This window comes from Chinchilla lanigera, unplaced genomic scaffold (assembly GCF_000276665.1).
Source record: "Chinchilla lanigera isolate Chin_1 unplaced genomic scaffold, ChiLan1.0 scaffold00018, whole genome shotgun sequence".
In the NCBI taxonomy this organism is placed as follows: Eukaryota; Metazoa; Chordata; class Mammalia; order Rodentia; family Chinchillidae; genus Chinchilla; species Chinchilla lanigera.
Window position 1 is genome coordinate 15,749,332 of NW_004955419.1, and position 25,971 is coordinate 15,775,302.

The 25,971-nt window shown below is 41.1% G+C and overlaps 2 protein-coding genes across 3 annotated transcripts in view; one reads left to right on the forward strand and one right to left on the reverse strand.

Annotated features, from left to right (window-relative positions):
• Window positions 1-25,769, reverse strand: part of Znf483 (zinc finger protein 483) — a 33,733-nt gene extending 7,964 nt beyond the window's left edge. Inside the window, exons 1-5 of one of the 2 annotated variants that reach the window (XM_013513204.1) lie at window positions 25,404-25,769; window positions 5,190-5,730; window positions 3,022-3,107; window positions 1,389-1,515; window positions 855-950 (exon numbers count right to left, since the gene is read on the reverse strand). In XM_013513204.1, coding sequence (XP_013368658.1) covers window positions 855-950; window positions 1,389-1,515; window positions 3,022-3,107; window positions 5,190-5,604 — 724 coding nt within the window. In that variant the 5' untranslated portion in view covers window positions 5,605-5,730; window positions 25,404-25,769. Of the gene's footprint in view, window positions 1-854; window positions 951-1,388; window positions 1,516-3,021; window positions 3,108-5,189; window positions 5,731-7,407; window positions 7,496-25,403 lie in introns of those variants that run through there. The other variant, XM_005382723.2, reaches the window with a different exon arrangement.
• Window positions 25,770-25,876: 107 nt separating this feature from the next.
• Kiaa0368 (KIAA0368 ortholog) overlaps window positions 25,877-25,971 on the forward strand; it is a gene marked incomplete in the record, with an annotated part of 110,894 nt that continues 110,799 nt past the window's right edge. The window contains 1 exon segment of the mRNA XM_013513203.1: window positions 25,877-25,971.

The window sequence follows — 25,971 nt, forward strand, 5'->3', positions numbered from 1 at the left end:
ATATGAGGCCAGCCTGGACTATGTAGCAAATTCAAGGCCAGCCCAGACTACGCAGTGAGACCTTGTCCCAAAAACACAAAGCAGACCATTCTTCACTAACCTGCTTTCCTTCTCTTTCTCATTCACAGGTGTCAGACCTGCATCATGTTCTTATAGCTCTTCCAGCTTCTCCCAACTCCCTCCCCATCTTTCTTTACTGGATGGGGCACAACAAATCTCCTGCATAGTCTTGGCATCCACTTCTCAAAGGACCCAACCAACAGTCTGGTCCATTAAAAAAAACATTTCAGGAGCTGGTTGTGCTAATCCCAGAACCCAGGAGGCTGAGGCAGGAAGACTGTCATTAATTTTGAAGCTATCTTGGGCTACATATTGAGTTTAAAGCCAAATTCAACTACATAGCAAGACACTGTTTAAAAATAAATTCCAGGGCTGGGGATTTAGCTCAGTGGCACAGTGCCTGCCTGGCAAGCAGATACCTCCCCCACAAAAGAAATTCCAGCTGGTGCATTGCTGGTACACCTGTAATCCTAGTCACTCACTAGGCTGAGGCCGGAGGAAGGAGGATCACAAGTCTGAGGCTGGCCCAGATAATTTAGTGTGAGTCTCTCTCAGAATTAAATTAAATTAAAAAAATAAGGGGTGAGGATGTAGCTCAGTGGAAGAACACTTGCTTAGCATTCCCAAAGCCCTGAGTCCAATTTCCAGTATGAAGAAAAAAACAAATCCAAAAGGCAAGTGATCTCTTCTAATTCTCCTTGTATTTTTCTATCAAGCCTGCCCCACAAAGGCTCTTTCCAACTGACTTGATAAACAACTGTTTTCACTTTCTTATGAACTTTTCACCAACTTACCTTCCCTGGGATCTTTTGAGAGTTCTTTTTCCACCAGTCTTGGAAATTCAACCCATTTTAGCTGGGAAACCAAGTCTAATTTGGAAACTGGAAAGCCTGCTCACAGAGGAAAATGGAAAATGGTTATGCATAGAACAAGACACCTCAACACAGATGTACAGATAGCAACAGGCCGTCCAGGAAAGTGAAAAGACGCTATCAAACACACAGACTTCAGTATTGGAGACAGATGAGGAAACGGGGGAAATAAGGTTCCACACTTCCAAACAATGAAGCAAAGACCTTTTTATTGGAGGAAACATCATAGAAAAGTAGTTCTCAGAACCCATTTTTAAGATCAATCACCAGTTCCTGGATGCCCAGGCAAAACAAAATATGGGAAAGGGACAGAGAGAGAGAGAGAGAGAGAGAGAGAGAGAGAGCGAGAGAGCGAGAGAGAGAGGCAGAGTTATCACACTGCACCTATCTTTTAATAACAGAGGACAGAAAGATACCCAGCTTCGTTGCCAGAACATCACAAAAGGATATACTTACCCAGAAATTCTAAGTTCCTTAAGTTTTCCAGTAGCACGTCCTTATACAGCTCCTTTTGAAAAGGCTCCAGCTTCCTCCACTCTTTCTTGGAAAAGCTCATGATCACATCTTTGAATGCTATTGGTTCCTAGAAGACCAAACACAGTCCTTTTGTCTTGTGTTACTCCCAAACAGATCCTAAGGATTTAGAGAAGTGTTTAGGATATAAACTAGCAGTTTTGACAGTATTTAAGTTTTTAAAAACTCTAAAGTAAACTAGGGAGTAGCTATTATATGACCATTAGAGGTGATGCAGAATAAGGGTATCACATGATCTCTTCTCCCATTTCGTCTCTGGTGTTAAATACAGTACACATACGTTAACCCTAACCCTAACACCGAATTTAACCCTAACACACTAATTTCTAGGATTAGAAAGAAAAATCAGAAATAAAGGATATGATGTGCATTCCCATAGCCCAAACTTGCAGGATCAAAATAAGCTATTAATATCACCAACCACCTTCTACATTTCAACTTCCAGTTTATGTACAGCAATTATCTTCTGTGTTCAATAACAGACATGCAGAGGTTCTCTATATTTACAAACAAGCAAATTGATTCATTACATTTTCTACTACATGCTCTGCATGCAAGACAGTTCTATTAGCACCTGTGGCAGCTTCGTATGGATGTAATACCATAAATAAATTACCACAACCTTCATGGGTTAGAACAACAGAAATGCATTCTCTCAGTTCTGGAGGCCAGAAAGAGATCAAGGTATTGGAAGCTCTGGAGGAGAGGCAGTTCCTGGCCTTTTGCAGCTTCCAGCGGCAGTTTCCGGCAGCTGCCAGTATTCCTTGGCTTTGGCCCTATCACTTCAAACTGCCTTCCTCTTCACATCGCTGATTCAGGTTTTCAAACTCCCTCTAATAAGGACACCTGTGATGGCATTTAGGGCCTACTCATGTAATCCAGAATAAATTCCTTATCCTAAAACCCTTAACTCAATCACACCTGTAAAGACTCTTCTTCCAAGTAAAGTACCATTCACAAGTGCCAGGGATTAGGATGTTCTGAACTCATTATTGGACTGTTACAGTACTATTACTTTTGTGTATAACTTTTTTCCTAATTAGTAATTATTAGTATATAGAAAACAGGTTGATTGGCTTTCCCCAGTATTACATTCATTTCAGTACTTGTTCATTTGATTCGGTGAAGTTTTCTAAACGGACAATAACATTGCCTGCTTTATAAACCTGATTCTTTCATATTAATGCGTATATTCTCATTTCCTTCTTACCTTATTACGTTGGCTAGAACGTTCAGAAAATACTGATTAACAGCACAATGTCCTTGTCATTTTACTGACATTGTGAAGACAGCTTTTTATTTTCCAGCACTATCTAGCTGGAGATCTTCTCTATCACACTGACAATATATTTTATTTCTACGTAATTTTACTAGAAATAACTGATGATTTTTAGGAAACATCTGTGTTTTGAGTCAGAGTTGTAACATTGTGATCTCATACAAATAGCACATGAAAATAAACTGTGAGTTCTGTGTCTTATTTTTGTTCACTTGTACTACCAAGAGCTCAGTTAAGTATTCATTTAAGAATGAAAACCAGTGAAAGGAAAGTTACACATGTCTCAGTATGTGGAACAGCAACTAGTGTATCTTCTCCAGAGTTATCCTCTTGTTGAACAGCAGAATCTTGAACAGTTGGAGCTAGGGAAGGGGAAAAAAAAAATCAGTCCAGTCTTTCAAATGGAATCTTTAGACTAAACTATTTTTTCAGACTAAAATATCTTTATATATATGGTATATGTTTCTGAGATATATAGTGGGGAAAAAAAATCCAAGTTTTTCCTACTATATAATAGAACTGTTCTGTGACTCCAGATGTGTATCAAGGAATTCCCCACAGCAACCGTGTAATTCTGCAATGCTCTCTCCAGTGGATACCAACTTGGTGTCCTCCAATTTAACGCTGATGCTAGCTATTTGCAGATAGCACCACATTCTGCAGATTGAAGTCTCAGTCCCACAACACTCTCCCTTATTTCAGATGCCAATCTTCGCTTCTGGAACCTCTGACAGCCTACAATCACAGTTCCTATAACCCCCGCCTTGGGAAAGAACTCAGAAAAATATTTTATTGATGTTTACCCATTACTATAAAGGATACAGGTGAGTCAGGTGTGGTGGTGCACGCCTGTAATCCCAGCACTGGGGAGGCTGAGGCAGGAGGATCGTTGCAAGTTCCAGACCAGCCTGGGCTACAAAGTGAGCTCAAGGCCAGCCTGAACTGCATAGTGAGACCCTGTCTCAAAAAGACGAAAACAACAAAACCAAAGGATACAGGTGAACAGCCAGAGGGAAGAGACTAATAAGGCAAAACACAGGAAGAGGTTGGGAGCTAATGGGACATAAATTCTTCCCATGCCCTTTTCCTCCATTAACTTCCACGTGTTCAGCTATCTGGAAGTTCTCAAACCCTATCCTTTCGGGGTTTTCAGGATACTTCACGTAGACGTGATTAATGATTCATTTCTGCCTCTTCCCCCTCTCCAAAGTGCATGGAAGGGCTTAGAGTTCCAACTCTCTAAATGCATGTTGGTTCTCTTGGCAGTCAGGCCCCAAATGGTGGTTATTTAGGGACTTCCCAAAAATCAGCTCATTAACAAGCTCAGGTGCTCATAGAAACAGCTTGTTATAAATAACAAAAGGACTGCCTTTCACCTGGATAGCTCAGCTGCTGTCCTGGCACAAGTTTTAGGTGCCACGGAGAAAGGGGTAATTTTAACAAAAGTTATTGCTCCAATCACTTAGGAAATTACATTACAGGAGCTGTGAGCCAGGATCTAGGGATAAAAGCTAAAATATATATTTCATAGTATCACAATGTTTCATGCTTCTCTGGAGAAAAGGTAACAAAGTTTCCCCACTCTTTGAAAACAGAGCAGCCAGAGATGATTCCTATAAAAATCCAGGGTTTTTTCCCTACCTCATCAGAAAGTCCTTTCAATGCCTGAACTCACGAAAAGTGATTTCCTTCATTCCATAAACCCTTGGCTTTAAAATGTTAACTTGCATGAGTTTTTAAATATTTCTAATTACAAGATCTATTCAGGTAAAATGGCATCTCTCCCTTCTAATCCTAGCACAGTGCCATGCTCAAGTGTCCTGTGAATGTGTTGAATAAAGGCACCTAGCTTGTCCCAAGAACCCCCTTTGCCTCTGGGATCACCATGCAGGGTCTTAGGCAGCTTTACTGATTGGACAACCAGTAAACATTAAAACTGCATAATCAAAGGCAAATAAAGATTAATTTAAAGAAAATGTCCTCCCTTACAAAATGCTAGCAATAAATTCTTTATTCTAGGGACATTCACACCATCTCTAATTTTGGAGAAGGACCATGTTGCAGTGACAGGTAGAACTTACTCTTCCCGTTGTCAGAGAGAAATGGTGTTTACCTCCACACACTATACTTAATTTGTGGTCCTGCAGCAAACTGGTGTGTCTAAAAGTGGGTTTCCTGACTCCTCTCTGATCTGTCACTGCAACATGGTGCTTTTCCAAAATTCGGGCCTCTGAGATGGAAGCTCCTGTAGTGAAGTCTTGATTGCCAACACTCTGCAAGGTGGAATATTTTCCTTAAATTAATCCCTCACCCTGGATTACACAATTCTAGTTCTTAAATTTTAGTCTTAAGACTCCTCCTTAGTAGTAAATTCCTTCCTCTGAGTTTATTTCACACCTTGAAGAGATTCCCCCACCTCCTCCCCCTCCATCTATAAATCTCACCTTCTGTTTCTTCAAGTGCTTGTGTTAAATCCTCTACCAGCGTCACCACCTCCTCACTATTCTTAGGGTGTTGTGACTTTACCCAAATCCCGATCTCCCCAGGCAGAATGGTCAGGAATTGCTCAAACACTAATAGTTCTAAAATCTGTTCTTTTGTATGAATGTCTGGTCTCAGCCACCGATTGCAGAGCTCCCAGAGTTGGGTCAGGGCTTTCCTGGGTCCAGCCTCTTTCGAGTAGCAAAAGCACCTGAACTTTTGTCTGAAGGACTCTAGGGCAGCAGGGTCCTTTCTTAAGCTAGTTCCTTGGTTCCCAGGAGTATTCACTCTTGGGACCTTGTTTTGTTTACTTGAGGCCAGAGCTGGAGGGCCTGGGAAGACGGCTGTCATCTTGCTCAAGGGCACTACAGCTTGCATTGCGTATCACAAGCAGGGATCCAGTCCCCTATAAATTATTTTGAATATCCGTACAGCCCACGAACAGGCACTATACAGTTAAACATCGAGGTATCCAGGGATCCAGTGTACAGTCTTGGAGTGACTCTGAAAAAGAAATATAAGATATAGATGAGTGAAACAAATTGCTAATCCTGAAGACATTGGTTTGGTTCACATGCACAGCCTTAGGAGGCTGAGAACATACCTAGCTTGACTACTTTATTAAAAGATAATTTTCTTCATAGGTCAAAAGCCAAGGAGCTACGTACTGATAAAGATACCCTCCAGGGAGGCAGTTACTTTAGACTCACTACTCACAAATCTTATCAGAAAAGGGTCACTGTTCCAGGGATAGAGTCAGAAACCTACTTAACTCCTGCCCTCTCTCAAACTGGCACGCATTTCCCACCAGCTGCACAGCTCAGAAGCCCGACTTCAAAGTTGATGTCACATTTCTCTTGCTCCGTGCTTTTTATATGTAGTTAATAACCAAGTTGTGGCAACTTCATTTCCCAAGATCCTCTCCATGCTATCCACTGAACCTGCCTGAGCAAGGCTTCTGCAATCTGGTCTCACATGGTAGGCAGAAGATTTCTTCTGATGTGCAAGTTGCTTCTATCACGCCCCTGCTTATACTCCTTCACTGGCCAACGGTCTCAGATAAAGTTTAACCTCCGGGTGGTACAACCATGGAGAAGGCAGAGATGACCTCTCTAGCCTACCCTGAGGACGCAGTGAAACAAAGAAAAACATCCCTCTCCCCAGCCTCAATGCTGTCCTACCCTGAGGACCAGCCATTCCCTGTCCTTGGGATACTGCGTTCTTCCCATCTCCTACCAAACTTTCTTTTTTTAAAAAAAAAAAAAATTTTTTTTTTAAACTTTCATTCATTCTTTAAAACCTTTCTTTTCAACCGTCACCGCTTGTGCGAAGCTCTCTTTGGTTCTCCGAATGGTCCTTTGTGCACACCCTGCCTCGTGTTGCATGCACGCATTCATTTTACAAATGATTGAGCATCGACAATGAGCCGGGAAGCGGGGTGGGGGGCTCGGGACTTTGGGGGCCAGGCGGTCCAGCAGAGCCTCCTTTCTCAAGGGCCAGGCAAGTAACACAGCCTGCGAAGCACAAAGCAATGTGCGCTTCATCGCAATTACCATACCAACAGTAACTCATCCCCGAGCCCTGGCGCGGCACACAGGCGCACAGCACCGTTTATTCCTTCGTCAGGTATGAGCGAGGTGCCTACCAGGAGCCTGTCGCCCTCGTGGGTACGGGTGACCCCGCGGGTGACGAAGCGCGCTCGGCTCCGTCTCTGGCGAGCTTACTGCAGAGGCTGCGAGAAAATGTGACGCAGGCACAGGTTCCCGGCCCGGGAAGAAGGGGAGGGGCGACCTCCCCTAAGGGGATCTAGTATTTGCAACGCTTGGAGGCACTTTGCTTGTTCAGGACCGGAGAGAAAGGATGCTACAGGTATCCGGGAGATAGATTCGGGAACGCTGATAAAATCTGGCAAAAGTCTCCCCCAATTCTCTCTCTCACACACACTCACACACACACACACAGAGCAAGAAATTATTCCGCCCAGAATACCAACCCTGCCTAAGTTTGGAGCCCCAGGGCGCAAGGCGGGATGGAGGGAACCCGGAGGCTCGGCCTGCGGAAAAGTGCGGGTTCCCGCAGGAGCAGCCTCTGCACAGCCTGACGGGGCGACTGCTCTCCACCCGCATCCGAGCCGGGCACCTGGCCACAGCTCCAAAACTAGGGGCCCAGGACGAGCAATACCTGCAACCGCATCCGCAGCCAGCTCCTCCGCAATGAGCTTCCAGAAGCTCGTCCCGCCGCGGCTGCGCGCGCAAGACCCCCGGAGCCACCGCGCCTGCGCAGAGACTCTGAACTACGATTCCCGAAGAGAGCTCGTCCCCTTTTAGGAAAGTTCTGTGCTTTCCATAGGCTCCCACCTGGCCTGTTGCGCATGGTTAATGGGAAGCGCATGGTGGGTTCAACAGCAGAATTATTGCTGCGCCAGAGGCTTACAGGCCTAGAATCCGCCCAGATTTTCAGAGGTATGCGGCTGTCCCCTTGGCAACCCCAAATCGTCCCTCACTTTCTCCAGTCACTACCATTGACTGTAATCCAAGGTGGAAAGACCCTCAGTAGAAGCATATTAGCAATACATTCAATGCAAGCTATAATTAACACTGCCAATAAGCAAATGCTCATCTTCTAAAACACCAGCTAGAAATACAACCAAAAGGCCAGAGCAGAATTTTTTTAAAAGCTATTGCTGTTAAATGTTGTTAGGTGCCGAATTCTGCCTACCAGAAATATTACAGATGAAAGAAGGGGCATTCCTGATTGAACCCCTCTGTCCCCCGTAATACGAGGAAAAAAGGCAAGGAATGGTATAGGTGCAAAGAGATATGTAACTTGTGCTGAGAGATCACCTACTGAGACCTCATCAGAAAGGAGGTAAGAGAATATTGGTAGGTTAGGTTTGAAATCGCTGCTGATGGAATGTGAACTGCCCAGAAAAACCATTTCCCTGCAGAAAAAGGGCCATTCGAGATTAGAGGATACCAGTTTATGTTATTGTATGTTTAAGCATTCAGTGATTTTTCTCAAAGTAGCTCCAAAATAGGTGCAAAGAATAGGGACAGTTGAGTTGATCCATGATATGGGGTTTAATAGCATGAGTTTCACAGGAGAGCAATGAGACACGCTGTTCAAGATATATGAGCAAACATGTTTGAAATGATAAGTGATAGAATCTAATTTAGAAAGTAAGATGAAGGTGAAAGTAGCTAATATAAAATTAAAATGTAGACCAGGTGCACATCTGTAATCCCAGCACTTGGGAGGCTGAGGTAGGAGGATCATCATAAGTTTGAGGCCAGCCTGGGCTACATAGTGAGTTCAAGGCCAGCCTGAACTGTGTAGAGAGATCTTGTCTCAAAAAACCAAAACAATGGAAGAAAGAAAGAAAAAGAGTCAAAGGATAAGGAAAAGCAAACTTTATTTACTAATGTACTTATAAAGTTAAACATATACCTACTATATGACTCAGCAATCACACTCCTAGGTATTTATTAATGAAAAATGTAAATACTATATGGGGATGTTTGTGTCTGTTTTATTAATAGTTCCCCCAAACTGAAAATAATTCAAATGCCCGAGTGAGCAGATACAGAGATTATTTTACATTCATACAATGAAATATTAATCAGCAATAGGAAAGAAGGCAAACTACTGATACAAGCAAAATATGTGTAAATCTCAGGTTTGAGAAGAGCCAGACACAAAATGGCATCCCCCTGTGTGATTCCACTTACATGACATTCTAAAAAGACAAAGATACAGAGATGGAAATCAGAGTAGTGGTTTTCAGGGGCTGGGAGGGGAAAGAAGTGCTCAAGGGAACTTTTTTGGGTAATGGAAATACTTTAAAGCTTGACTGTGGTGGTGGGTGCGTGATTATAATGCCTGTAAAATTGTAAACTGCATACATCTGTCTGGTAGAACTGTATACCTTAGAAGTATGGATGGTGTTATATGTGAATTATACTTCAATAGAAATGAAAGCATACTGTATTTCTATGGCTTAAGTATAGTTTGTCCCCCAAAGACTCAGCTTGGTCCTCAGGGTGATGGTGTTGAGGTAGTTAAACCTTTAAGAGATGGTGCCTAGTGCAACATAATTAGGTCGTTGTGGGCACTGCTCTCAGAAGGAATGAGTGCTGGTCTGTGGACCCAAGACAGTGGATTGTTATGTGAGTCCACCCCATATGCTCATACCCTTCTATAAACATTTGGCTCCCTTTGTGGTTCTCTATCATGTTGTGACACAGCTAAAAGGGTCTGTATTAGAGGCTGAACAGATGAGGTTGCCTGCTCTTGGACTTTCATCCTCCAAAACTGTGAGCTAAGTAAACCTCTTTTCTGTATAAATACCCAGCTTCAGGTATTTTATTATAGCATCAGAAAACAAACTAATACATGTATTTTCACAGTAGCTTTATTGCTAATGATAAAGAGACCCCTGGAACTGTGGTTGGGAATATAACTCAGTGGAAGAGTATTTACTTAGCATGTTGGAGGCCCAGGTTTTCATTCCCAGTACGGGAAAAACAAACAACAAACAAACAAACAACCTGGAACTATTACTGATGCTCAGGAAGTAGACAGTGGATAAACAATAGTGTTATATCCATACAATAAAATATTATTTAGTAACGAAAAGGAATGCATTATCAATACAAGCCACAGTATGCATGAAATCTCAAAGTCAAAGAAAAAGAGCCAGGTATGGTGTGCACCTATAGTCCCAGCTACTCAGCAGGCTGAGCTCAGAAGTTCAAAGACAGTCTGGGGAACATAATTAGAGCCCGTATCAAAAAGAAACAGAAAGCTGAGCATGGTGGCACATGCCTATAATCCTAGTTCTTGAAGGCTAAAGCATGAGGATCATCATGAGTTCAAGGCCAGTTGGACTATATAGTGAGATCCTGTCTCAAAAAAAAAAAAAAGAAAGGAACAGGGGTGGGGAGGAGAAAGAGAAGAAGAGGAAGAAGAAGGAGGAGGAAAAGAGGAAAATATTAGGGGCTGGGGATTTAGCTCAGCAGCAAAGCGCCTGCCTGGCAAGCGCAAGGTCATGAGTTCGATTCCTGGTACCAGAAGAAAAGACAAAAAAAAAAAATAGAAAATATTAAATATTCAATTTAGTAAAACTTTGAACCTGAGCATGGTGGTGCATGTCTGCAGTGTCAGCACTGGGGAGTCTGACAGGAGGTTTATGAGCATAGTCTACGCAGCCAGTTCAAGGCTGGTCTGGACTACATAGCAAGACCCTGTTTCAAAAAACAAAAGACAATTTTTTAAACGTAGGCTGGAAGTGTAGCTCAGCTCTATGGTAGAGCATGTGCTTAGCGTTAATATGTTCAAGGCCCTATGTTCAATCCCAGTACCAAAACAAACAAAACAAAAATATTTTTTGAGAAAGTATAAATGAATATAGTGACAGAAAGCAAATCAGTGGTTGCTGGTAAGAGGAGACAGGGAGAAATTACACAGGGGCACGAGCAAAGTTTTATAGAAAACAATATGTTCTTTATGTTGTTGTGATGGCTTCGTGGGTATACACATATGTTAGAAACTCATCAAAGTGAACTCCTTAAATGTGTACAGTTTATTGTTGATCGAGTAAACCTAACTACAGCTTGAAATTTATATCTCAATAAACTTGACTTTGAGAAAAGAATGAATATATTGGGATAATTGAAGGTTAGAACCACAGGCTGGTGGGTGGGCTAAACAACAGGAAGATGTAAGCACTAGAAGAGTAGTAGGTGGGAGTCAAGTCTAGGTGTGACCTTGAGAGAGGGCCACTGCCGTGGAGTGCTGGTGAGGAGCCGGGAGAAGAAATATTCAAGGAGCTGAACACTCAAAGTATGGGATGGCTCTCGTGATGGACGTGAGCATCAAAGGTGCTCAGGACCTAGGACAGACAGGAAGATTTAAGCGAAACCAAACTGGTCTGTGGCAGCACTAAGCAAAGGTGTTTCCATGGAGCGAGGTGTAAGAGATTAGCAGTTTATACTGGAGAGGGCTACGTGGGGAGAAGTTTTATCAGTTGAGGCAGGAAGTAAGAGTGGTATTAAGAGAACAGATTTGGCTAATTATTATTATTATTTTGGGGGGGGTGTCTTTTTGAGACAAGTTCTTGCTATGCAGTTCAGGTTGGCCTTGAGCTCACTTTGTAGCCCAGGCTGGCCTCAAACTCGCAACGATCCTCCTGCCTAAGCCTGCTGAGTGCTGGGATTACTGGCGAGCGCCATCACGCCTGGTGGTTTTAGCTAGTTAAACAGAGTTTATTTGAGCAAAACAAAGCAAACAAAAATATAAAAACAAAAAAACAGATTTGTGAATTGGGCAATCCTCAGAACCAGAAGAGGTTCAGAGAACACTATCAGGAGGCAGTATTTATAGGTAGAAAATAGAAGGAGGTACAGAAACAGCTTGATGGGTTTGCGTTTGCTTGACTTGGGCATGGCATGATTAGTTGGCTGATGTGACTGGCTGAGACTCAGCTATTTACGACAATACTTCTTAGGCTTTCGGTTTGTGTTATACCAGGCTAGGTTGATGTGCCTCATTCAGGGACTCGTAGCATGAGAACAACCTTTGGCCAAATTTAGTTTAACATTGGGCTCCATGAAGCTGTTGAGGATGTAGAGGAATCTGTAATTACTAAACAGGTTCCTTGAGGGTCTGAGGTTGTTTCTGAGCAGGGACAGGATGGGAGGAATGACCTGGAGTATGGAGTTTATGGTAGGGGAATAGAATTATCACACCTCCTTGGGAGCTCTAGGATGTTCCTGAAGATTATAAGAGAAACAAGGAAATTCCTAGATCGGGGTAAATTCCAACTGGGCCCTAGCAGTTATTTGCTATCGGTCTGATATTATCAATAGTGTTACTGGATCTGAGGATGTAGCTCAGTGGTAGAGTGCTTGTCTAGCATGTACAAGGACCACGTTTGATCTTTAGCAGGGCCTCCCTTCCAGAGCTAATCTGGGAAGAAGCATAGTGTATCTCTCCGGATTGGTTTTAGAATTAAACAATTCTTTGAGGCCCGAGAGTCCCCAGAACATGCTGGGAGCTCATGATGTCGTGCTTTTCCAAGTCTCCTCAGCTGCCACATGACCAAGGAGCCAGGTTTTCATTCTTGGCTTTGGATGCCAGTCTTCTCCCAAGGCCTCACTGGCTGGGCCTTGACCCACAGAGGGACAAGAGATCAGGGCAGGCTTCACTGTAACTGAATGATATTCTGAGTTGACTTTACCTGATCACATTGATTTCTTTGCTGGTTTAAATATCCTCACCTTTGCTTTGACCTCAGCTGGGTATATTTCCATTTTCTTTACAGTTTAGCTTTTATTTTTACTGTTAACCTCTACTCTTCTGTATCCTTCTTCAAGTTCTATTTTTTTATTTGTTTGTGTGTTTGTTTTATTTTTTCTTCTGGTACTGGGAACTGAACTCATAACCTTGCACTTGCCAGGCAGGCATTGTGCTGCTGAGCTAAATCCCCAGCCCCTCCTTCTTCAAATTCTAATTCACTTCCACTCTAAGTGAGTGGAAGAGAGGAAATGTTTTCTTGTAGGTCACCATCTTCAAAACCCATTTTATCTTTTCTCTAGCCTCCAGATCTATTTCTCTATATTGGTTAGCGGAATTATCTACCTTTTTGTTTGTTTCATTTTGTTTTTCAAGCCATAGTCTCCCTATGTAGTTCAGGCTGGCCTTGAACTCACTATGTGGCAGCCCAGGCTGGCCTCAAATTCACAGCGATCTTCCTAACTCAGCCTTCCAAGTGCTGAGATTACAGGCGTGTGCCACCACTCTTGGCCTCTTTGTTTCTAAATTGAGAAACTTGGGAATGGTCTGCCTGGGCTTGAATCTGTATGTACTTTCTGTCTTTCAACTGTTTCTTGAATTTGAAATTTAAGACTCCATCTCTGTTCTATCTCAGTAGCTGCCTAAATAGTTGCTTTCCCTTTGTCCTTCCCTTTTATTCACATTTATGAAACGCCTGAGTATACAGATAAATTGAATTTGGTATGATAGTTTAATGCAATTGGACATTAACAGTCAAGACAGCAAAAGTGAATCAGAATAAATTGGTTAGTTCTTATTGTCTCGTAAAAGGAAGCATAGACATTTTCTGGAGATTCAAATTTTTCCTGGCTCTGTGAGCCTGCATGACAGTCAGAGCTTTCACTTGGTGAAAGACAAAGTCCTACCTCCAGCAGCTGGTGGAGCTAACTGAAGCTACAGGAAAGCAGGCATCAGAATGTAGTCTGCAGTGAGTTAAATTTCCAGAAAACAATAAAAGCGGAGCTGAATTTAACGGGACTTAGTGACTAGCAGACTACGTATTCTGCTAAAACTATAAATTTACGAGTCTATTTTGCAGCTTTTATTTGGGATTCACAAATTGGGAAACAAACTGGACCAAAAATAGTTTAGTAATCCCAGCTTTACAACATGGGTCAGTTATATGTCTAGCCAGAGAAGAGGAAGTGACTTACAGAAAAGGAAGTGAGGTACAGAGCCATTCTGATTGGGTACAGCTTGCATCTGTCTTCCTTGAACATGGTTTGAACAGTATACAGCTAGTGATTGGCTGAGACTCACCTACTTCTTTCAAATATGTTATAGTTTGTTTACACATCAAGTTAGGTTGCAGTTCACTGTGTATGAAGAAATCTTTAGGCCAAAGTTACTTTGGCTGCTTGGGGCCAAATTTAGTAATTCCTTTCTACTTATTTTAAATATCAGTCATCTCAGATGTGTTTTTTGATGAGTACAATCTGTTCAAAACTCAGACAAATATCTTAAGGAAAGATTTTGTGCTTTTGGTTATAGAAATCCATAGTATTACAAATCTGGTATATTGAATGATCAAGTGGTAGTTTTCTTCCTGCTCTGAGTATTGTAGAAAGGTTTGTGGTAGGATTGTGTCTAGATCCTCATTCCCATACCAGCCTTTTAATACTGTGTTTTGTTCTTTCATACTAAAATAACACATTCTTTCCTTCTACTCTGTTTCTCTGGCTCGGAGCCCACATATTCTTATTTAGTCCCTGAATTATGCTAGAAAGATGTATAGATACTGTTAATGTAAGAAATGAACTGCAGCTGTGATGGCCAAGTGGTTAAGGTGTTGGAATTGAAATCCCTTCACAGGTTCAAATATTGGTCCTAGTGGTTATGTTTTCTGTCTGGATATCCCAGCAATTTGGGGACTAAGACAGGAGGATCACGGTGAGTTCAAGGCCAGCCTAGACTGCATAGCAAGACCCTATCTCAAAAACCAAACAAACAAAACAAAAAAGAGAAATGAATTGATGACAAAAACTGCAGAGCCTATAGGCCAAAGAACTGAGTATAGCATTTACTCCATATGTTGTATATATTAATGTGTTTAATCCTCAGTATAAATCTATGAGGTAGGCATTGTTATTCTCTCCATCTTACTAGTGAAGAAACTGAGGCACAGAAAGACTAATTATTTTACCCAAGGTCACTCAGCTAGTAAGCATTAAATAGCTAATAGTGACAGAATCAGTATTCTGAAGCAGACAGCATAGCTTTTGAACTTGTGTTCCACTACACACCATATACTACATTATGTTTTCAAACAAGACTTCTCTTGCATATTTAGGAATCCTATTTCTTTCTGGTCTCTCTTCCTACCTTTCTCAATAGTCTCCTCCAGGATTCTACTCTTCAGACCTCTCTTGGGATAGGTAGTAGCAAGGTTCTGTGATGCAGGTGAACTTTGTTCTTGAAAGTGCAGCCTAGATGTTTCCCCTTCTCAAGGAGATGACTTAGCTCCTTCAGAGAATGGCAACTGTAAGACAAACTCCCTCCCATCTTTCCACCTGACAAGCTTGAAGCATACATTATATTACTAATATATTATCACTTTCTGCCCAGCAGAGGAGAGGATAAAGTCAATTGGGTAAAAGGGAATGGAAACTCCCCAGGGCACACTCCACGCTGGATGTATGCCATAGCTTCTCTATGTCAAGTTGAACTTTGTTTCTCATTCTTACCTGCAAGGGTAGCTTAGATCATTCTGTACATAACAGAAAGTGTAGATGTTTCAGACAGAGCAGAGCATCTACAAAACATATATCTGTCCTTATAACTTTGATGTATTGTTATGCTACTAAAGTCTACTACTTATCTGTTAAATTGGGATAACAGGATAGACTAATACTACATACAGAATATCTCCCTATAAATCCATCTTATTGTGACTTAATTATGTTCACAGCTGTGCCTGATGGCTTGTTTTCAATGCAACATTTCAATTTATAGTTCACTTAACCACATCAGTAGATAAAGATGAAACAAACAGAACTTAATTGTTATGGTTTGGATTTTTTGAGACCATATTTTGCTATGCAGCATAGGCTAGAATGGCTCTGTAGCCTAGGATGGCCTGGAACTCCTGTCCTCCAACTTCAGCCGTTGGGATTACAGGTGTGTGACACCACACTCAGCTTGAATCTTAAATGTCCACCAAAGGCCATGTATTTAAGGCGTGATTACCAGCCTGTGGTGCTCCTGGGAGATGGTAGAATTTTTAGGAGGTGTTAGAACCTTTAGGAGGTGGAACGTAGGGCAAGAAAGTCATTGGGGACCCACCGTTGAGGGGGATGTGGGGATCTCATACCTTGTCTCTGTTTTACTTCCCAGCTGCCACGGATGTTAAAAGCTACCTCCACTACACACTCCCCACCACAGACTAAGGCAACAGAGGCAAGTGGACAAGAACTGCACCTCTGAAACCATGAACCAAAATAAAACGTTCCTCACTTAATTTGATTTTGTTAGGTATTTTGTGATAGCATCACAGTTGGCCAAAACACTAGTAATTAAATTATGTTGAGATATTATCTTGGGAGTGTTATCTCATAATCACAAGTAAATAATTGGTTGTAATCATTCTTTTTACTTTATTTTTGAAATAAAATATTCGTGGTATAAAAAAAATTCCAGTCCTACAGAAAAGCAGAAAAACGGAACAAGAAATACTCAAATACCCTTCACTTGATTTTGCAACTTGATAACATCTTGTGACCTTTGTTTTCTTTCTCTCTCACATGGATTCATACATACACATTCTACTTTTGTTTTGGTTTAGTCATTTGAAATTGTTGACATGCTTACATTTACCACCTAATGACTTCAGCTTGTACTAAGAAGCCCATTCTCTTACGTATCAAAAATATCATGACATCTAAGGCACTTAAGATGGGCATACTATGACTAGCTTATAGTTTTATCACATCTGGAGGCATATAACATCAGTTTATCTCATTATAGGAGATACTAAAGTAGATCATTTGAGTGAGGTAATGTCTTTCACCTTTGTTAAAAAAGTAATTTGGAGGTGTTGGGCGTGGTGGCACACACACCTGTAATCCCAGCACTCAGGAGGCTGAGGTAAGATCACCATGAGTTTGAGGCCAGTCTGGACTACATAATGAGTTCAAGGCCAGTGTGAACTACATAGTGAGACCCTGTCTCAACAAACAAACAAACAAACAAACAAAAAATCTAAAGGTGATACTTTGAGGCTATTTGAATATCTTATTTCTCAATTATTTTTCACCCATTGGTTTTAATAGTCATTAATATTGTTTGGACCTATTTCTACTTTGGGGGTTACAAAAACAGTAATTTTTCTATTTCTATCATTCCTTTTATATGTATTATCTGGCAGCCTTCTGTTAAAAAAAAAAAAAAAAAAAGAGCTTTCACCAGGCGAGGTGACACATGCCTGTAATCCCAGCACTTGGGGGGTTGAGACAGAAGGATCATTGTGAGTTTGAGGCCAGCCTGGGTTACAAAGTGAGCTCAAGGCCAGCCTGAACTGCATAGCAGGACACTGTCTCAAAAAAGACACACACACGAAAAAGACCTTTCCCTGAGTCAATTCCTTTTTTATTTTTCGTATCACTTTGAACTCATGAATTCTTTTAATAAAATTCAGTGCATTATAATCCATTTAACATAATTTATCTTTGAGGGTATGGCTAACACAGGAGAATTAGAAATAACTCCTAATTAGATTATAAATCCTTTTCCCCAAATGGCAAAAATCTCTGGATATCATAGCACAGCTAAAGTCAAGAACAATGCAATTTATTGGAAACAGGAGAATTAACAATTAATGATGAGACACTCGCACCCCACCCCTTCCCACTTCCCACCTTGAGTCCTGACTGCCATGCTTATACTAAACCCCAAGCAAAGGTTTCTCTCTGGGAAAATGGATTGATCCAAGAAAAAAATGCCTAGCAGTACTAATATTGTACGTCTCCAGTGAAATAAATAGGAAGAGCCAGCATTGCAAGACTCGATTAAAAAGTTCTGCATCCCTGTATGCAGAGATTAAAATCTGTTTTCTAATGATTCACTCTTCAGTATGAATGAACAGCTAAAGTTCACCCAGCATTTGAGGAAAGCATCTAAGACGATGGCGGAGATCTAAACAAAAAAAATGAGGAAGCAACAAAGATGGCTTGGATGAAACAGGAGTTTTGCAGAAGAAAACTTCCAAAATTTTATTGATATCTTCAGAACAGTAATAATAACTAAAATTAAGACAGTAATAAAAGGCATTTTATCATATGAAGAAATTATAGGCTATCTTTGAAAAGCGAACAATTAGACAAATTAAAATGTGATTGCAGAAACTTAAAACCATTGACAGGGTTGAAAGACAGTAAAAGTTGGTAACCTTTTAGAAAGTAGACTAGAAGGGAGAGAGGGGAGGGAGAAAGGAAAGTAAAAAGAATTAAGATGTGTTATGTACATAAACCAGCTCCCCATGATGAATGTGATCATTATGTACTGCAAATGTGTACTAATAAAATTCAAAAAGAAAATAGACCAGAAGACAAATACATAAGGAATTAGAATCAAAAGATAAAAGTTAAATGATTAATCTAGGAGGTCTATCATCTCATTAATAGTTTCAAAAAGAGTAAAAAATTATTTAAAAAATTTTAAGAACATTTTCTAGAAATTGATGGAACCAGAATGTCCAGCAGCATAAGTGAAGGTAAACACAGTGGGGTGCAGGGCATACTAACATTGTAAGGGGAAAGAGAAAAGATGTAAAATATAAATACAATCATATTACAATGCCAGTGGACTTGTCAATAATGGGCTGGTAGAAAAAAATTGATTAGTACCTTCAAAATTAGAGGAGGGGAAGTTATTTCCAACTAAATATTCTTTCCCCACTATCTTGGGTATTTCAGTGTAGATTAGAGCCATCTTCAGAGATATTAAGTCCCCAACATTTACCCCTCCTCCAGTCCCCCTTTCTCAGGGAGTTCCTAGTATTCTAGGAGAACACTAAACTGTGGCCCTTAGTCTAAAATGAGCTTGTTATCTCAATTTAGGAATTTATGTATTTATTTTAGTTTTTAATTGACACATAAAATTTGTACAAAAAGGACAGCCATCAGCAGAGTGATTACAATGAGAAATGAAAATATTTGGATTGGCTATAATGCCAAGCTAGTTATATTTATAAGTTATTAAACTACCATCTTCCCAGCAAAAAAAAAGTTTGCATATATTTATGAGCTACCACTTCATGTTCTGATACTTGTGTATGTGGTGTGAAGCATGGTGACCAGGACTCTGGAGGCGGGAGTTTGGGAGAGGATGGGGCGTGGATGTCTCATCATTACATGGTAAGCATATCTGTCTCCTCAAACATCTATCATTTTTGTGTGTGAAACACACATTCAAAGTCCTCTTCTTCCTTCCTTCCCTCCCTCTTTTCTTTTTTTTTCTTTTCTTTTCTGAAACAGGGTCTTGCTATGTAGTTCAGGCTGGCCTTGAACTCACTATGTAGCCCAGGGTGGCCTTGAATTCCTGGTGATTCTCCTGTCTCTGACTACTTTGTGCTGGGATTACAGGTATGCACCTCTGTTCAAAAATCCTTTCTTCTATCTTTATTCAGATATGCATCATACTTAAGTATACACATCATACTTATCTATTACATCTATCTGATGTAATAGAACTTTAGAACTCTTTTTGTAAATTAAGTTTTATTGGAATACAGCTGTGCTCCTTTGCCTATGAATTGTCTATGGCTGTCATCATGCTGTCAGGGCAGAGCCGAGTAGTTGTCAGATTGCATGGGCCACGAAGTGTAGACCACTAATCGCTCTTTACAGAGGAAGTTTACCAGGGTTGGGGATGTAGCTCGGTGTTAGAGTCCTTTGAGTGCTTTCCTAGCACACAGTAGACAAGATTTGACCACACACACACATGTGTTGGGGGCATGTAAACCCAGACAATAAGAGGTAAAAGATTTACAGGGAGTTGCCACAGGGACAGTAAAGGGTCATCTTAGAATTACAACTGTGCAGCAGCTTTACAGAACAAGTGTAGGTTGAAGCGGGTGGAGAGAAGATTCCAGGATTATCTCTGAAGGAGAAAACAAAAGAAAGAAATGTGTTTGGCTTTAGGGAGAGTGTTGGAATTTTGTCACAGTTTAAGGGCAGCCAGGTAGACAAAGAAACCGTGTGTTGGCAAAACTGTAGAGTGAAATGAAGCAGGTATAGCTGGAGAGATTGAGCGAAGGAAAGTGTTAGCTTTCCGTGGTTGTGACGAAACACCTAAGCAAACCAATTTAAAGGAGGAAAGATTTATTGTGGCTCATCGTTTCAGAGGTTTCAGCAGCTTCTAGGCCTGAGATCAAGCAATATATCATGATGGGAGACACGTGGAGGAGCAAAGCTACTCACCTCCTGGTGGCTGGAGGAGGGAGGGGGAGGGAAAGGAGAGCGAGCATCCCCTTCAAGGTAACGCCCCCAATGACGTAAGACCTCCCACTAGGCCCTACCTCCTAAGGGTTCCACCACCTCTTAATAGTGCTAAGGTGGGGCTCAAACCTTTCTTTTTTCTTTTTTCCATTACCAGGGATTGAACTGAGTGTCTAAGTCTTTTTCTTTTTTATTTTAAAGAGAATAATAATAAGCACAACAGCAAAATACCAACACCATAGACAAAAACAAAACAAAGCAAAACAATAAAAATGATATAGGGTTTCAGAACAAAGTGATAGGAATTAACAGTGGTTGTTATACTACATATTGTTATCTTCTGGTTAGTTTTATATTACACCAGCTCAGGTTTTGCCTTGTGTCCAGTAATATTTGGGAGGAAAGAGAAAATGGACTTGTCCAGATTGGGAATTGATTGACAATGTCTGGAGTACAATAAAACAAGGGAAAGAAATTGAGGGTGCTCTACAAAGAATTCATTGCTATCTCTTGGGTTTAAGCTAAGATCAGAGCAAGTAATATCAAGTGGGGGACACATGGGCCAGAAAGCGGCAGCAACATTTGAGATGACAAGAATCTTAAAAAGGATTCTAAAGTCACAAGGATTAGAGTGAGAGAGTGGATGGTTTTTGTATCACAGACACTGGTGTTTGTGAGTGGCAGTTTCTGAAGTGGAATGTTTTGAGCCATAACATGTTTTTAAGGGTAGTGAAATATATGTTTTAATAAATAGGGGCTGTGGATTTAGCTCAGCGGCAAAAGCGCCTGCCTGGCAAGTGCAAGGTCGTGAGTTCGGTTCCCGGTACCGGAAAAAAACCAAAAAAAAAAAAAAATAAATAAATAAATAAATGGAATAAGAAAAATAGAGGTGAAGAGCTTACATGTGAACTTTGTGGGCAAGTTGGATTTAGTCCCTGACTTTTTGAGGAAGCAAAACCATATGAGACTAATTTATATGCAATTTTGGCCAGTCTGGAACTCTTTAGGCAATTAAATCATTTCAGATAATTTAATTTTCTAGATAATTGAAGGTTAATCATTTTAGGCACCTGAAGTTGTTCATTATAATCAATAAAGAAAACACTTAAAATATATGTAATGATTTCTTTGTGGGGCTGGGGATCAAACCCAGAGCACTTTATTTTTAATTAATTTATTGTTCATTCATTTAAATTTTTGCATGACTAAAGATTGCAGCCAGCCACTCACACATGCTAGGCAAGCACTCTATCACTCAGGTGCAGCCCCAGCCCTATCTGTCTGTCTGTCTACCTGGTTTCAATGAATTGGTCTGACTGGCCTCACACTTGGAGTTCTCCTTCCTCAGCCTTCTGAGTAGCTAGGTGTGTACTACAAAAGGTGGTACTGTAACAGAAAATGCCCACCCCCCCAGCCACTATACGTCAGTTTCTTAGTTGCCCAGGTAATAATTCCTGTTCCAATTCTGGCTGCTTCTGGTCTCTTAGAAATGGCCGCTCACTGTGATGCACAGCTGGTCACTATGATGCACATTGTATAAATCGATCCCAATTGACAAGCCATTCTGCCTCCGTACTTCCTGCTGGCTTATCCCATCTAAGCCCTAGACCACCAGGGATCAGGACCTGATATCCTGGGAATGATGCCAATCAGTGCACATCCAGGTAAAAAAATAAATCTGCCTCCAAATCTTGGGTGTATTTCAGTGTTTCTGATTGCCATTGCAGTACCACAAGTGTGTACTACAACACCTGGGCAATATTTTATTATTTTTAAGGACAGGATCTCTTCAACTGTCCAGGCTGGCTTCATATTCCTAGGTATAAGTGATCCTCCTGAGTAGCTGCAGCTACACAGTTACTACATGCTCTGTTGTGTCTGGCTTACTTTGTTTTTGATACTTATATACTAGACATTTTATTTTATATTTTTATTTTATTTATTTTGAAACAGGGTCTCACTATGTATTTCAGGCTAGACTTGAACTCATCATGTAGCCCAGGGTGGTCTTGGACTCTTGGCAATCCTGTTTCAGCCTCCCAAGCGCTGGGATTATAGGGATTCACTACCATACACAGCTAACATTTTATTATTTCTTGATGTCAGATTAGCATCATAAACAGTGAAATAATTTCAAGATCCCTGGAGTGGTACATTTTATACTTTTTTTGGTCTTTTTGAGACACTGTTTTGCTATGTAGTTCAGGCTAGACTTGAACTTGCAGCAATCCTCCTGCCTCAGCCTCCTGAGTGCTGGGATTATAGGTGTGGGCCATCATGCCTAGCTTTTTTTCATACTTTATAAATACCTTAATACAGTAATGCTTAGCATTTGAGTTCTTCTAGTCTCATCTCACAATTTTTCTGTGTTTTTTTTCAGTGTCTAATGGCACTTCTACCATCCATGCACCATCCCAGAAGAGCACTTTCTAATATTCTACTTTATCTCTGGAAATAAGATGGTTTCCCTTATTAGAAGTATGTATGCATTTAACATGGCTAGGGACTAAATGGGAGAGAGAGTTTTCTAAGGAACAAAAGACAGAATTTCTTGGTTCTTGGATTTTGTGTTATTTATTTTAGTTTCTCAGTAGCCTTTTCTCTGGTCCCCCACCTGCCCCTGCCCCCCAGTTCTTTATGTTTTCTGTCCTCCCCCCTTTTTGGTGGTGTTGGGCATTGAACCCAGGGCCTCAGGCATGCTAGGCAAGCACTGTACCACTAAGCTACAGCCCTAGCCCTTATTTATGTTTTTGAAAATTTAAATGATTCTGGACAGGAGTTATCTCAAGGCTGCTATTCTTAACTGAAGTACTTCATACAAATATGAGCCTGCGTAATAGAAAAGATATACAGAGCTTGAAGGGAAAAGCAGTTTTAAGAAATGTTAGAGCTTTAAACAGTAGTGATCAGAAGCTGCTTGTGAACTAGTATGTGTAATGGGATGTTAAAGACATCCTGGCTGGAGATGTAGATCAGTAGTATATATAGTATTTGCCTAGCACATGCAAGGCCTTGGGTTTCATCCTCAGCACTGGGGAAAAAAAATCTTTTTTCACCTTACAGTTTTGTATCTACATATAGAAATATATGATTACAAAATGATGTATGTATACAAATGTTTTATAGTAGCATTGCTTGCAACAGCAAAACATTGTAAACAACCTAAATGCCCAACAGGGGAAATGGTTAGGCAGACATTTGAAAAAATGAAGTATTTCTGTACATCCCAGTCAGTGGTTAAGAATATAGACTTTGGGGCTGGGATATAGCTCAGTAGTAGAGGGCCTGCTCAGTGGTAAAGGGTGCAGAACCTGGGTTCCATCCCTAGCACCAAAGACACACACACACACACACACAGACACACACCCTACCACTTTCTAAGATTGCTGACAGGATTATACAAATTTATCAAAGTAAAACATTTAGAATGGTGTTTGGCACAATTAGTATTGTATTAGCTATTATTATTGTTAATGATATGGGAGAGCATCTTTTGATTTGGTGTAAAGTTCAAGGTTACATAATAACATACATAGTGGGGCTCTTTTTACCAAAACAAAAATCTGTGTACACACATACACATGACTTGCACACATAAAAGCTTGTAATTTCTACATCTGCGGATCAAAGGAGTTGTTGACTAGTCTTGTCTGAATGTTACAAATTGCCTAACAAATTATTTTTTTTGTGAGACAGGATCTCCCTATGTAGTCCAGACTGGCCTTGAACTCACAGCAATCCTATCTCAGCCTCGAATGCTTGGATTACAGGTATGTGCCACGCCTGGCTAAACTTACTGCTTTTTTGATTAGTTAACTTAGGCATGATTAGCCTCCTAACGTTTTTGGGATTTTTTTTTTTTTTTTTACTTAGAATGTGTACTTATAGCTGGGCGTGGTGGCACACACCTGTAATCCAAGCACTCAGGAGGCGGAGGCCCAATGATCATTGCAAGTTCGAGACCAGCTTGGGTTACAAAGTGAGCTCAAGGACAGCCTGAACTGCAGAGCGAGACCCTGTCTCAAAAAGACAAAGAATGTGTACTTATTTTGGATGGCTTTTGAAGTTATGGAAAGTCAGTTTCCCTAATCAGTGTTTGGAGCAACCACTTCATATAGTCACAGCAACAGGAAAAGCTGCACGTACCAAACTGTTGACAGGGATTATTTCTGAGGAGTTGGATAATGGAATGGTGCATATGATGAGATTTCACCTTGTACACTTCTGTACTGTCTGTAAATAGTTGACTGCATAGTTATTTTGGAAGCAACATCCAACAAAAGAGCAGAAGCATGCTTCAAGAGAGTAACTGGGTCCTGTGGTGTGGGGTACACCTGCAGTTTTCAGCTACCGAGGTGGCCGAGGCAGGAGGATCACTTGGGCCCAGAAGTCCTGAGGCCCCCTGGTTAACATGGGGAAAACCTGCTCAAAATAACAAACAGTACATACACTGTATTACTAAGAGAACTCATCTCAAAATATAAATAGTACATACTGTTAAGTACATTCATGTTTATGGTATGTACTATTATCTCATTAACAAAAAGGGTGTTGGTAGCGGATTTTTTGTTTGATAAAGAGGTTATTTATTTATTTATATATTGATCACTGATTTTTTTCTCCCTGGTGCCCAGGACTGCCCTCCTCCCTATGCCCGCTAAGCACTTTACCACTGAGCTACGTCCCTAGCCTGGGAATGGGAACAACTATAAGGAAACCCTAACCCATCATATTGTTTAGAGGGCTGCGTTTACATGTGCAGAGAAAAGTTAAGGAGGATGCATATTCGATTCTATTTTCCATAATTTTTCTGCAGAGTGAGATGGTGGGGTCGGGAAGGAGTTTTTGATTTTTAATTTTATGATGTTCTGAATCATTTGCCTTCTTTACAAAGATAGTGTAAATTTCTGTAACAAAACGAAAAGACTTAATGTTTTTAGTGTTGAGTAGCTTGTATTTGTCTCAATTAAACTCTAGTTAGGCCTTTAGACATTTATGCTTTTAGGGATAAATCCAGTTTCAGTTTACTTAGGAACTTAATTTCTTTCTGTTATATAAAAAAGAAAAGCATCCTTTACCTCATACCTAATTTGTTACAGCCCTACCTTAAAGTACAGTGATTATGAAATCTCTCTTTTTATCTTTTTGAGTCAGGGTCTCACTACATAGGTCAGGCTGGCCTTGAGCTCACTTTGTAGCCCAGGCTGGTTTTGAACTCTCAATGATCGTCCTGCCTCAGCCTTCCTAATGCTGGGAATTACAGGCGTGCGCCACCATGCCCAGTGAAATCCCTTGCTTTTATAGTGTTTTTTTTTATCAGTGTTTGCAGGACATGATTATATTCCTTGAGGAGTTGGTACACCCCCATAACACATTCTTTCTTCATCTCCTTCCCCTCCCCACCTTCCTCACCCTCCGCATGTCTTGCGCAATCCCTGAACTTGGATTCCATTTTGCAAGGGTTCATGACTTAATTGTCAAACTGAAGGCATAAAATTCATCGGTATGGGGGAAAAAAACAATTAAGATATATTATTTACAGGTACAAATTCCCTATGATGAAAGTGATCATTTTGTATGTCAAAAGTGTAGCAATAAAATCAATGAAAAAAAAAATCCCACGGGTCACTAAGAAGAACTTTTAAACAAAATCTTAACAGCGCATATAGGCACAAATAATTCCACCGGAACTTTAAAAACCTCGGTTCACTTAACTTTCCGTGGGCCTAGCGGCTTTCCCTCCCTCGGCTGCCCCAGCTCCGGACCTTCGCGCCGGGGCGCCCGGGCCGACCGACCGCGGCTCGCCGGGGACTGAGTCAGCGCCGGGGCCGAAAAGTTCGGCGGGAGGCGCAGGGCGGGGCTTCCTCCCGCCGACTCCGGGGCCGGCTCTCCCTTTCCGAGTCCACGTCTCTTCCTTCGGACAGGCCTGTTTCTTCAGGTCGGGCCCGGCCGACGTGACAGCCGCAGCCCTTTAAACGCG